At 46.2% G+C, this 14,791-nt stretch overlaps 1 protein-coding gene across 1 annotated transcript in view; it reads left to right on the top strand.

The window, feature by feature from the left end:
* The window catches only part of LOC142761636 (serine/threonine-protein phosphatase PGAM5, mitochondrial-like), a 34,582-nt gene extending 30,977 nt beyond the window's left edge, over positions 1-3,605 (top strand). Inside the window, exon 5 of the mRNA XM_075889098.1 lies at positions 3,230-3,605. Within this exon, the coding sequence (XP_075745213.1) occupies positions 3,230-3,377 (148 nt within the window). The 3' untranslated portion in view covers positions 3,378-3,605. The remainder of the gene's footprint in view (positions 1-3,229) is intronic.
* The last annotated feature ends 11,186 nt before the right edge of the window (positions 3,606-14,791 follow it).

Below are 14,791 nucleotides of genomic sequence, written 5' to 3'. Positions count from 1 at the left end.
TGTACGCTTTCCGCAGCCGATTGTGTTGAGTTCAGAGAGAATGGCCTCGTGCGAAACATTATCAAAGGCCCCTTTGAGGTCGAGGGCCAAGACCAAATGTTCGCCTCCCCTGGGTACGCAACTCATGACCTCTTCTTTTAAAAGGAGGAAGGCATCCTGGGTTGAGAGTCCGGAGCGAAAACCAATCATGGTAGCGGGAAACAGATTTTCTTTTTCAATGTAATTTTGAAGCCGTGTCTGTACTACTCGCTCGTAGAGCTTGCCCATGCACGAAGTAAGCGAAATGGGCCGCAGGGCTCCGAGCGATGGTGCTTTACCGGGCTTTGGTATAGTTATTATTTTGGCTTCCTTCCACTCCGGAGGAACGTGACCTTGGGACCAGCAGTGGTCGTTAAGAAATTGCGTTATCTGCTCAAGAACCTCAGTGCTGAGGTTTCTTATCATAGCGTTTGTTATACCATCCGACCCCGGCGCAGAGTTCCGATTGGCTGCCTGGGCTGCCGCGAAAACCTCTTCTTTCGTGATTGCGGCGTCTAATGTGGCATTCTCGCTGCCGATGTACTCTAATGTACATGGCGGAACCACATCAGTACCGATATAACGGTCTTTAAGCGCCTGGATCAACTCTCGCCAGGTGTTTTTTATCGGGCGAATTAGTGGAAGAAAATTTCACGGTATTACTTCCAGGAGCTTCGCCCAATCTCATCATCATTCACCTCGTGGATCTGCTGTCAATTTTTTTTTCTTCGATCGCGAGCGCGTGCGAGACGTGCTGTGCACGCTTCCTCCCCGATAGTGTATATGACGCAGTAATTTGGGCATATGACATCACTCGTAGAGAGAAGAGGGAGCGATTTATAGCAGACTTCGAGAATAAATTGTAGGTTGCAGGCCGTGTGCCGCGCTGTAATATCTGGATTGCGTGTTCTCGGAAGCCTGGACTATACCGATCGTCATCGTTTTCTGACCATGCTCAAGAGGTGTTGCCGAGCCCCTTAGATCTGCGCATGCTCGATAAAAGGCTGAACAGAGGCTGCATTCGGGGCGCTTTTCTGTGCTCTTACCATTGGTCTGCCGACTTCTTTGTTATCTCTACTGCGTTAGGAATATTTTATTTTTATTTCTTCATTTGTGCAACAATACAAGATTGTCATGGTGCTGATGGCAAAAGTCGACGTTATAAGAAACGTCACCTGACTAACTCCGTTTCATACATCATGTGCAACGCTGTCAAAGGTAGCGCTCTTGTTTGCGCTGTGTACTGCCGCGACCAAAAAGTAGTGCGTCGCTTGGGGTGTACGAGAATCAATAAATGCTTCTCGGGAAACTTCTAAGCATACATATTTGTCATCAGGTTAAAAAACAAACGCCTGTGTTGTCGGATAAACAATCCAAATATGCGAGTTGGTAATTTATGTTTGTCGCTTTCGTATCGTAACGGCGGCGCGGGTCGCGCGGAGAGCGAAAACCTGATACGAAAGCGACAAACATAAATTACCAACTCGCATATTTGGATTGTTTATCCGACAACACAGGCGTTTGTTTTTTAACCTGATGACAAATATGTATGCTTAGAAGTTTCCCGAGAAGCATTTATTGATTCTCGTACACCCCAAGCGACGCACCACTTTTTGGTCGCGGCAGTACACAGCGCAAACAAGAGCGCTAGCTTTGACAGCGTTGTACATGATGTATGAAACTGAGTATAGGCCTCCAGTATTATAACGCCCTCTTATGCAAGGTTCTCTCGTACGAAACAATTCTTTTTCGTAAGAGACTTTTTTTGAACACAAGCTGGGACCCGCAAATCACGTGGATGCCGCAAAGACCAAGTGAAGGCGCAGCTAGTGCGTTTCGACGCACGAAGTGCGTAGGTGGTTGTACGCTTTCGGGCCGACGCAGGCTTTTCCGCTGAAAGTTACGTTCCCTTGAGCACCGCACACTGACCAGAGGGAGCTGCGTTGCTCGCACTGCCTCGTCCCGAATTCGTTGACGTTAATTGTGAGGGGCACGCCGGACACGGACGGGTGCACGCGTCCCCCGTGATGCCCGGCCACAACCCACCCGCTCATGCAGCGAAGGAAACGCGCGCATGGCATTCCACTTTGACCGACCCCATCTCATTACTGAGCTTCAATTTACCAAGTCCCGGATCACTCACTGGCGCCCCGCGGACGCCTCGTCTCACAGGCGGCTACGTCACGTACACGTGATCTAAAAGTCCCGAGCCAAACCAGAGCGGCCTCGGGCCATCTGCGCGCCTGTTGCTGACTGCATCCGTTGTGGCGTCTGCTATGCCAGGCTATGCCGTTTGCTCCCTCCATAGCTGTGACACAGGCCACAACGCTGACCCATTTGCAACCTAAACAGCAGTTAGGTAGTGAATTATACCTATTTCTGTTGTGATGCAACTTACTGTAAGTGAACTACTCGAGCGCGTGCGCATCGTAGACCGGCGCGGTCGTTCGACCGCTGTTTCTCCTAGCGAGTATAACGCGTGTTTGCCCGACCTTCGGGAATGCGCACATGCTCGACGTGGCTCGGAACACTGATGACAAGAACTGGGTGCGCAAACAATGCGAAATCCAGAAACATGCGAGAAGCGGACAGAAAAGCAGAGAGAGAGCAAATTTCCCGCGTCTAACTTAAGATGGCCGCACAGCATGCGCACCGCGCTGTCGTCTGCCAGCTGCCCGAAAGAAATTGTTCGGGCGGTCCCGGGCCGCCCGCAGGCCACCAGGCACGCGAAAGACGAACATTCGTCTGAGTGATCCCGGACCAGTGGGCCGAGCTTCCAGTTGGTCCCCGAGAAAAACGAATCTGGTGCCGGCGTCCGGAGCCGTATGGAGCCGTCTGGGACGTGTAAATCGATGAAGCTCACTGTATGGTGCCTATAGTGTCCACCAGAGGATTGTAAATTCATATATAATCAGGGATGTTAGGATATACTGGTACAGAATAGAAATAAAACAGCCATCCCAATGAACGAGTATTGTAGTTGTTTCTCTCTCTACAATGGCGCAGTCGACAGGACTCGAACCTTAGCGGGGAAATTTCCATGGATTTAAGTGTGATGGTCGGAAATCGCGATATTCAAGCTTATAAGCTGATAAGGAATCTCAATAAGGAAGCGAACTGCTCTTTTCATGCTTACCTATTGGTCTCTGACGTCTATGGTCGAGAGAGATAAGATGGAAAGTCTATATAATGGCGTCGTGCGTTTGCGCAGGGCACTGCAACTTCCACCCGAAGCCTGGTTGCGCCTGTCTTTGCCCCACTGCAGCACGTCGGTCGTGAAAATCACGCCGATAGGGGACGTTTCTCTGCAGGCACTCGGGTGCGTCGGACACATGCCCATGGAGATGATCACAAAGTGACGCTTCGCCGAGGCTCGCAAAAAATCGCAATAAAAAAGCCATTGTTGCGTCACATTCCTGCGTGGCAGCAACGCGTTTCGCGATACTTGTTCTCGAGCGTGCATGTGCATCCGACATACAGTAAATTAGGTGAAGAAAAGGTTATACAATAATTGCCCTTAACTGTATACATATAGTTTAAACTAAGTATGACGTAGGTGGAAACGAATTAAAGTGAATGAAAAATCACTCCGTCGTCGGGATTTGAACCCTCAACTTTCTTATTACTCCTTCGAAGTACGCGCAGTTGTCTATTGGATACATTTGGCTGTGTCTGACCAATGGAAGGAGGCTTCGTAAAAAATCCCCTCTACATTCGATTCTCAACACCCGTCTACATCTCCCGAATTAAACTATATATGTGTGTTACTATACTGTTTAACAAACTTTTATATTCGGCACAACTTTTGGAGCCATTAAAATGCAAAACAGGACATTGACAAGTAACAAGAAATTGCCCACGTATTTTTATTAAATGCGGCTATTGACATGTGGCCATTTTGCCACGTCAACTCGTAATAAAATTACACCCAAACACCAATAGCGAGTGGTAACGATAATTGATATAGCAAACAACGTCCAGATTGTGTACATGGTTCGGAATGTCGTGCGTTCACTTCTTGTCCGAGCCGGTGTACCCGGAGCTCGCGGTGGGGAGGTCGCTTGACCTCGCTGGACGGTCGCCATCGGCTTCAATGGACAGCTCGTCGGAGTAGTCGTCTCCAGAGTGTTCTCGGTGACCAGTCGATGTCTGGGCTTGAGCGTGCACTTCATCGGATGCAACCGCTGCCTCCCTCTCCTTTCTCATGTAAAATCCCTGCTGGTAGACAATCAAGGGGCTCACGAACGCCACCTGCACACGTGAAAACGCATTAGGTGACGCATTTGGAGGTGACTCAAAATAGAGTTCACTTGCATAGACGGATGAGGATGGAGATGCTGATGCTGTTAGCAACTCGTCATGGAATAGCCGTTCGAGGACACTCCATGTACCAGACTGGTGCCACTGGAAGGAGTTAACCTTGTCTTATCCGAAAAACTGGGTGCGCTACTACGGACACAATGAGGAAGTCAGCGCTGCCCTGTCAAAAGAACTTCATCAGGTGTGAGGCCTGATCAGGTGTGAGTACAATACCTAGTGCCACTGCTAGTACTCTAAATCGTTACCCACTTTTTTCTAAAAGTGAAGAAAGACGAAAGCGAACTTGCGCATGCCTGTGCATTATGTGAAACCATCAATCCGGAATGCGTGGGTGTCTATGCGAAAGATAAATGTTAATGTATTGGAGCTTTTCCTAGTGCAACTTAATCAACAGTTCGCTCACGAATGCGCAAACACTACTATAGGAATGCCGGTCGGTTACCAATCTCTTAAGCTCCAATGATCTCTGGTTAATGTGCTGTAGGTGAGCGTTTAGCGATAGGCGTGTATTTCGCAGACTAGCGGAAATAAGCTGTAGATACCGCGTCATTATATTGTGTCAAAACACAATATTAATAACGTGGTATGTTTCTGTCACCAAAAGGTAATAATGTATATTTAGTGCGACGTTCATTTTCTTACCATCGCGTAATAGGTGCTTCTGGTTCTGAAACAGCGTGCGAATTATGGCATAGCATTCTTGAGAGAAGTGACTGAGACCTTGCTTTTTAGAGAAAGCAGAGTACATGAACGTGGGTAAAGGAAACCAGCAGATCAATTATAACTGTTAGACAACACCCCAAAAATAGAGGAAACTTTTTATCGCGCGGCTCTCCGTTACATGAGCTCAGTCTTCGTCTTGGCAGCTATCGCAATCCTGGAGTAGATCCGCATCTTTTTCTTATGCCACGCCGCATGCGCCTTTCATCACTAGCGAAAAACTCGTGAAATGCCCTTCAATGCCGGAAACTTTTGTTTTGACTGTATTGTTTGATCCGGCTGCTGTACCAAGACACCAGGGCGCAGCACAGGAAAATAAAGAAAAGGGTGGATAGAGATTAAGAAGTGAGTCTCACCTCAATGACGGCAGTGAGGAATATGAACATCCCTACGTTTCCCAGGATCAACTGCGTCGTGGAACAAGAAAAACGAGTGTATAGTGCGTGCGTGAGCACTCGAATGCTGATCCGAAGGTCGCTGGAATAAATCCCTGCGGCAGCAGCCGCATTTCGAAGAGACAAAATTCTACAGTCTCTCGCGTGCTTACATTTGGGCGCACGTCAATTGAAGAAACCCAGGTAGCCGAAGTTTCCGGAGCCCTCTGACTACAGCGTCTCTAATAATCATATCGTGGTCTTGGGATGTAAAACCCTAAAATATGATCGCGCACTGGCTTTGGCGATACCGTAACAATGTCAATGTAGACATGCGCGCAAGCCAGAACCCACGAGAGCTACAGGTAAGAAAGATGTACTTGTGCCCTTATCGATCGACGTGTAGAATATTAAGGATGCAGTTAATACACGGAGAAAGACTGAGCTGTGTGTTTTGACAACTTCTTGCAGATTGACATTGATATTACGTATAATAAAGCCCTGAAGAGATTAGGTTACTTACAGCGCGTTCTCCGTGTAGCACCAAAAGAAACCAAGCTCTTAACATTTAAAACGTTAGTACGGCCATTACTCGAATACGGTTGTGTCGTGTGGAATCCACACAAAGCGTCCGACATTGCAAAACTAGATTCCATACAAAAAAAAAGCCGTCCGTTTTATCTGCCGAAGATATGACTGGGATTTTTCGCCTACGTCCAACTTAGCACCTTTGGATTTAACTCCTTTATCTGCCAGGCGCCATTTAGAATGCTTAAAGCTCCTGTACACCTTGATTAATTCGCCGCGCTTGCCCTCGCTCCACAGGTATCTGCAGTTTGCCACACCACCCTCTGTTCACACCAGGAGTCAACATGCGCTAAATATTACGCCACTTCACCCCAAAACTGATTTGTTTAAGTATAGTTTTTTTCCCTTCACTATTGAGCTCTGGAACTTGCTACCCGGCGATACCCGCGGGCTCCCTTTGGAGCAGTTTCTGAGTGCAATATCACATGCGTGTTAAGTAGATATTTCCATGTTCTTTTGCTTTCTGTGCTCTTGCTCTGTTCATTCTGTATCTTGTGTAGTACTATGAACCACAAATTTGTGCCATATGCTCATGTTTTTGTTTCTGCTTGTTATCACCTGATCATTTGTATGTCCACTCCTGCAATAGCCCTAATAGGGGCTGCAGTATGTATAAATAAATAAATAAATAAATAAATAAATAAATAAATAAATAAATAAATAAATAAATAAATAAATAAATAAATATTTGTTATTCTGTAGCCAGAATTAATCGGACAGAGTTTATTAGAAATTAGAGTATTGCTAAATTAGGTTTCCGCCTCACAGTGGCACATCCAGGGTGTGACACACCACACCAGTACTCCCCCTCCTCCGAGATTTTTCGGCAATAGCACACACAGCAAGAAATGACACTCAGCCATAACTGCCTGCACGCCCCCCCCCCCCCCCCCACTACAGATCAAAAAGCACCGCCCTCCTTTGTACCCCCAAAAAAATGTTTCTGCACGTGAGGCCCTTAAATTACATGGGTGTCGTTACATGCAGCCGCTGGTGAGGGGGTATTGAAACCACGATCCCGAGATTAGCAAAGCAGAAGCGAGTTATATAGGAACAAAAAGATAGCGCTGGGTGACGGGACGCTATTACCAGACGACGTAATATCGAGCCAAATGAAACAGACCATGCAGGTAGGCGCATTTCGTACGCACCTCTTCAGGATGCAGAGCAATGAGCTGGTACGCGTCCGCCTTGAACGATGCCTTCGAAGAAAGAGGTAGAAAAAAAAAAAGATACAAAGCAGAATCTCACTACTGCGAAAACTTAGACTGTGCGTAATCATACTATTTCAAATTTTAGTTATTTAACGCATGGAAGCCCTAACGGACCTTAGCTACAACTTAGCGAGACTTGTTAATCGGCAGTGACATACTTGTAAAAGTTATCAAGGCACCGCTTTTCAACATTGATAATTATTTATCCACCGTTAGCGTGCCAACACTAGCTGGGTTTAGACTTATACTGGACAACACTAGCCAATACTCGGTAACTCTTATCTTCTCATGGCTATTATGAAAAGTGGTTTAATATTGAGTGCAAAACGGATTATTGCAGGGATAGATTATTGAGATGTTTTTTTTATTACTACAATAGCAGTTATACAGACACACTAGCCACATTTCTGCCGTTGTCGTCAGTTTTTTTTTTGTATAAAGCGCAAATAGCTAATACCACCCCGCACGTCGTATGTTCTGTGTTCGAGTGAAAGCTTCCGGAAGCTGCAGACGGAGTAGGCTCAAGCAGAAATGAAATGTGCCGGCGGGTTCCGTCGGGTAAAGGAGCATGAATGGGTCACCGGTGAGGGGCTGCGTCGCTCAGGTAGCAACTGCGATCATTGATCAAAAATTGCGTGGTCGCGCGCGCTTTTTCTTGTTGGTAGTGAACGGCTCCTACCGTTGTACGTTCTGTGCTCCCAAGACTTCACATTGAGATGACGGACAGCATGCAAACTGTGTCGCCCTCTGGAGCGGCCTTAATCCCCTAGGCCAATAATTTGTAGCCTGTACGTGAGATCAGCTACTAAGAGAGCTTGCTACATCTATACTTCGTAGACGGCTCGAATTGGTTATTATCTCGTTCTTTGCTTCAGCCTTACCATGAAACTATGTTTTCTTTCTACTCACGCTGTACAGGTCTATTGATCCTGGCGTAAAGGCGTGCAAGATTGTAGCCGTGAGGCGTCCTAGAATGGCCGTCGAGCTGAATATCATGAGTCTCAAGTTGTCCTGGTATAGGAGACAGATAAGGCCGTTGAGATTGAGTTGTATCTACAATATGATCAATACTTTGTAAGCAGGTATTCTCAATTACACGACTGAGTCTAATTGTCATTGTTAGGTTCGATATAACTAGGATAATGTTTGTTCATGGATCTACAAAAAAGGCAATATTTTATGCACATGTCGCGCGTTATCGATGTAATTTTACTTTAGCGCAGCAGGATTAAAGACAATTAGAGAAAGATATAAACATTGCGAATAATTCCGCGGAATACAGAGAAGATAACGTTACTTTTCCAAAAGCATTGCTCTTAGGCAATTCCTATAGACGCGACTGAAATATTTGGTTCAGTAAGTGTGAGTGCGTAAAAAGCGAAAGTTGGGCTATTTTGTGGTTCACACTTGGATGTCGAAACAGCGCAAATATGCAGACACAGACGGAAGACCAGACGTCAAGGCGCCGAAGGTGCGTAAGTTTTGTTAGTTTTAGCGCCAAGGTATGTAAGGTGCACCGCTCCTTATCGGAAAGCCTTCGCTCAACTTCCACATCGTGCCACCGCGATGATTTATTTTAAGTCACTTGTTTCACTTCTCAACGTTGGAATCTGCATATCGTATATTAGCGATGCTGAGGCTGAGTATTGTATCTATGCCTGCAATCAACCAAACTCACTATGATAAGGCCTGTCTCGTGTAGCTATGTGTTTAATAAAGGAAGAATAAAGAAACTCTCATGGTATCTGCACCTGAGAAGCGGAGATGATCCACAAGACGACGAATCCCAGGTTCATAGTCCTTAGAAAGCACGTGAATCCGTGGGTCAGCCAGATGTACGGGCGCCCTAGCGGACGAAGTCGTGTTAAATCAGGACAGCTAATAATTTATGATACACGCTTATACTTCACCGTCTGAGATAATAGAGCTTTGAGGCGAGACACGAAATGGAGAGGGAAAAAAAAAACATGCAAGTGAGATATCGCAAAAGGGACATAGTTCATTTCGTCGGTATTCATTATCAACGCAGTTTACCCACCACAGTGAGAAAACGCGTACGAAAATATTTTACTTTGATTTTGAAGTTTTCGTCCCTGAGCGTCTCCGAGCCAGCCTGACCGCAATGGACATTACCTGACAAGTCAACACAGTTTCGCCGAGTTTGAGAATCGTTCGTGCTGCAGGCAGCCTGAATCTCGGAAGTCATTGCGGGGCTCACTGGACGACAATTCACGAGCAGACGACAGATCTTCTGCTAAGTACGTCACGGGTTGACGTCTCCCCGTGACGTCAGCAGCAATGACACTTCAATGAAGCCGCCCGCTCGATATCGAAACCGCAGGTCCTTTTTTGTGGTAGCGGTGTGAAAAATACATTTGATGAATTTCCTGCCACCGTAGTGTTTTTAGGTCCCGACACTCGTGTTTTTGTTTGGAGCAACAACCTGAAAATGTTTAAAATTAGTGTGAGTACTTCTTTAAGTGTTAATTTTCGTTTACTCACTGTTCTCTTCGCACATCATAGCGGACTGGAGCATAAACCCCACATCTGTAGACAGGAGGCCAACATTGACTTGCTGCAAGGAAGCCGCAAAGCGCAGGTAAACATATTTTGTCGCCGCAGATGTTTGTCGTCGCTTGCATAATCGATTTCGCCTTTCACCATGAAACCACTTCTTACAATGCGTACCATTCGAAAGGCCCATTGCGTTGTTTTTGTGGAGGTACGGGAACAGGGTGACACTTTTGTGTTTATTCCATCACCTAATTTCAGTTGCGCACTTATTCCGGTTTAAAGAATATTCGTAAAAAGTCTTCTAAAAAACTGACTCGAAAGCGATGGTTCTGGTTAATTATGACAGTTATACTGGGCAGATAAGACACTAAAGCACACGCGACAAAATACACAGTAATACCTCGATGCTATAAAGCTCGCGGGGGTCACCAAAAGTATTCGTATCCCCAGAAAACATGAAAACGTTACAACAAAGCTGGTGTGCCATTAAAATTTCCTGTCTCTTGGGGTCTCAGTATCTTACTAGCACTCGTAAATATATGCCGCTAGTAAATAATGAACCAGACAGGCTGGGATCCGTAACAGGTAGTGGCCCCTTCCAAATCTTAGTACGCTTTTTTTTTTGCGCGACGCCAAAGTATACGTCGGCAAAAACTGCACTAGGAGCGCTTTGCACGCGTGATAGATGAAAGTTGTAAATTTCACGACCGGTGTCTTTTGTTTATTGTTTTATTATTATTTTGTCGCTGTGATGTTGGGGATGTTCTTCGGAACAATTGCGGCTATGTCCGCAAAAATGAGACGTTTTCTCTAAATTAGGAAGCCTCCCGTGCTAATCGGAGAGCTAACAGACTTGTTTTCCTCAAAGCAGTTGCTTTCCTGAACAAAAGACTAGACTGCTTGTCGGAACGATGGAGTTTCTGAATAAGCACAGGGACTCGTTTCTTTTGGTATACACAAGAGCCACCGATGCATTTCGCTTTCTGGTTCCCGACTGCTAAAGGTATACCGACTGCACATCCGGCTTGGACTCGGTTATTCTAGCTCGTTGCAAGAGTAGACCATGCATATGGCCGAAATTTCAGAGCCTAGCTATCGCCTAAAAATAAATAAATGAATAAATAAAGAAAACGAAAGCTTCCGCTATAGGCGCCCACATGCTCCGCTGTCACCCAACCTTCCGGACACAATGCGAACTGTGCTATTTTTTTTTTTTTTCATTTTAGTCAGAGCAGCAGTTGTTAGGCCTACAGCCGCTATGTCAGAATGATAACGCTTGCGTAATCCTGTGTTGAGGCTAGACCGTTGTAAATTGGTCTAATGCATTGTAGTCAGTATCAATTCTTCGGCCATCTAGAGAAACAATGATTTTACTAAGCAATACACGCGTACTAGGGCCAAAGACAGCTCGTCAACAGCGTTTCTCGCTAATTGGCCCTGCGGATTGCCGTAAACTTGCTGTAGAGATTGGATTTAAATATAACCATCGGCGAAAAAGAGCGGACAACGTCGTCTGTCTGTGAAGGCGTACTTACCACGTATGCAAGTGCACATATCCGCGCAGTTTCCCTGCTCTTGCATGATGCGCATACCATGATGATGAGGGACGATTGCCCTGAAAAAAACAGGGCGCGTGCCTCCGTCCTGGGAATTGGTGTAACACAAGAGTCAAACGATATATTCGCAGAAATAGTGCTTATTGTTTGGTAATACGTGAGAGCCTGTGCGATTTCTGTTGACGTTTGGCAGCACCGTTTGATCGAGAATGCATACACATGGTCGTCTGTAGTGGCACATCTCCATCACCACTACTAATGCCCATGATGATAATTTAACCTTTGGGAGAGCTAAAGGTGTCAACATATACCTGCACACAGCGTATCGTGAATCCCGGGTAATGAATCATTACTACTAAATGCCTAGTTTTCAAATTGCTTTATTGTTTGTTCAAATTATCTACTTCATTTTCTATATCCATAGTTTATATTGGTCGATTTCTAATATTTAATTTTTGTCTTCACCACTTTCATCATTTTAACAGGCGTGAGCTAACAAAATTGAAGTATTTTTTAGAACTGCCATATAAAGTTTTGCGCCCACCTGCCCACCTGCTTTTTTTGTTGTCTAATTACGCAGTGGGGATGTTTTCAAATTTTAGGTTCTATTCTGCTCTATGTACTATGCATAATAGTGAGTGAGAATTTATTAGAAGGCAGAGAGGTCGGCCTGAGCTAGTTCGCTCTAGCCTGCTACTCTACACAGGGGATAAGGGAAAGGGGAAAGAAAGAGGGATGAAGGGTGATGATGGGGACAAGAAGAGGTGGTGCGTATGTACAGTAGCCACTTAGTATAGTACCCTACAGTTTAGTATTCTAGTCCAGTACTTTTTATAAAGTCTAGAACAGCCTTTGTAGCAGTTTTTGACATTGTTTGGTCGTTCATTGCTGACAATATGTGGCTTTCACTTAATGGTGTTCGTCCAATGCTTGCCAACGTTGCAGTTAGCATTTCTCTTTGTGCGATGTATAATGCACAGTCACAAAATATGTGAGCTATCGTTTCGCGCACTGGCAGCGTTCACAGTTTGGGCTGTCCGCGCGGCCGATTAGGTGGGTGTAGTGGCGAGTGAAGGCGACGCCCAGGGGAATTCGGTGCAGTATATTAGCTTGTCTTCGGCTGATTTTATCTGGAAGACGAAAAGTCATACTGGGGTCTGTTTCCCGCAGGCGCTTGTTCCGGTGATCTGGTAGCAACCAGTAAGTGGCAGCGCATTCGCGCATGAGTGATCTCAACAATGTGTTGACGTCACCTCGCGAGTAGGGTACTTTGACGTACATAGGAGCGTTGTATATTGCCGCTCTTGCTTCGCTATCGGCTGTTTCGTTGCCAACCAGGCCGCAGTGTCCAGGAATCCATCGGAGTGTAATCAAGTGACCACCCCTGTGTGTTAGGTCAAATGCTTGGACGATTCCTAACGTTAACTCGTAAAATTGGCCTCTTCTTAAGCAGGAATGGATAGCTTGAAGCGCTGATTTTGCATCAGACAGAATCGTCCATTTACGCGGTGCTTGGTCGTTCACAAATTTTATGGCTTCTTGTATAGCAACAAGTTCTGCAGCTGTCGAAGATGACCTATGATCTAATTTGTACTGTCGGGAAATACCGAGTTGAGAAATCACGAAGGCTGCAGCTGAGGCGGATGAAGTTACGGATCCATCGGTGTAAATGTGCACAGAGTCGCTGTATCGGTCATCTAAATGTGCCAAGGTGAGTTGCTTGAGGGCAATATAAGAAACATGCGACTTATACGAAATTCCACGTATGTGAAGGCACACCAGCGGTTTAGTCAATGTCCATGGAGGCACTGCAGGGATTACGGCAGGTGCAAAGCCTGACGGGATCATGTGCCTATGCGTATCGAGGCATCGCGAATAGGTACAGCCTGGTCAGTCCACTTGTTGCGAAGATAACGGGTGCTGTGCATGTCGGGTCAGCAGACGAAGGTGCACTCGAAGAGGCTCACAGGACGTGTAAACCTGTATAGGGTAGGTGCGTGACTCCTCTATAGTGCCAGAGGTAGATGTGCACCGTGGCAGGCCAAGGCATATTCTCAGTGCTCGTGCCTGAAGGCTCTCTATGCATAATAAACAATTGTACACGGCATGCACTTCAAAGAGTCGTCAATTATGTCAAAAAACGGCCCGTTGTGCACTCCTGAGTAATATGCTAACGAGAGCCTCATCGAGAATTGTAGCTAGATAACATTAGCACAAGTTTATCTGCTGAGAGAACCCCAAGTTAAAGAACCCTAGGTGGTTGATACTTTCTGAGCACTCCACTTCGGCCTTCCTCATAATCATATCGCGGTTTTGGCACGTTAAACTGCAGCAATCATTATTATACGTTTGTCAGCGGCACGATTTTAATATTTATCTATTGCTCTTTATTACGCGAACATTCTACAGTTGTTACACGTTGCGTTTTCGATCGCCATCGAGCCACATTGGAGTGAAATCCTCCGGCAAGTGCAGCCGTTTGCACCAAAGGGCGAATCTCTATCCAAACACACGGTCCGGTGGGCCCAGGTTACGATAGGTAATGCAGTGTGTGCCAACCGGCCGTATTACTTTGGTGATTTGAATGCACAGACACACACGTACCCAAACCTTGCCACGCTTCACGTTTATTATCCTCATGCATACCCCAGCGAGCGACACATGCCCAGCATGTGGACACACAGCGACACTCGCACGCATGCTCTGGGAGTGTACAACTCCTCCCGACTCCAGCTCAAGCAAGTGGGAGAGGTCCCTCAGGAGCTCACTTCTCGCCGACCAGCAATGGGCCGTCCAGCAGGCCCACGAAGCGGCCGCCAGGTACTCCCTGTCGGTCCCTACGTGGGAGACGCCCGCTACGCGATAAGCGCGTCCTGCAGGACTGAAATAAAGTTTTTTCATTCTATTCCATTTGAATGCACTAACATGCTGTTAGCGGCGCCCTACTGTGGTCAAGATGGCAACCTTAAGCTGTCTAAGCGTGAGACAGACATGGACGAAGCAGAGATACACAAAGGACAATCACTTCTGAGTGTACATGCTTCGTCCTCATGTTTTTTTTTCCACGATTCATAAGCATGCCAGATAGCTTTGTTAGCAATTTTATGCCATAGTGAAAACACCATTTACGATTCCATTGCTAAGCAGTACGACACTTCGCTGCTGTCAAATTGTGCATCAATACTTGAGGCCCGCGTACTTAAATTTAGGTTCACGTTGAAAAGCCTCATGGAGGATGTCATAATTTCAGGAGTCCTCCTCTACGCGGTGTCCTTCATAATCATATCGTGGTTTTCGACCGTCACGGTAACGCATACAAATGTGGGTGAATGGCAGAGTTTCGTAGCCGGCAACGGTATCGCCTGTATATAACGAAGCATTAAGTAGGCACAGCGGAAGGGCCCAATATATAGGTATTTTCTATAAGCGGGGAACCCCGTGAGTTTGAAATAACACACAATAATATCAGGTGGCAGCGGTACCACGC

Source organism: Rhipicephalus microplus, chromosome 3 (assembly GCF_043290135.1).
Source record: "Rhipicephalus microplus isolate Deutch F79 chromosome 3, USDA_Rmic, whole genome shotgun sequence".
NCBI lineage: Eukaryota > Metazoa > Arthropoda > Arachnida > Ixodida > Ixodidae > Rhipicephalus > Rhipicephalus microplus.
This window is presented reverse-complemented; position numbering and strand designations above follow the sequence as displayed.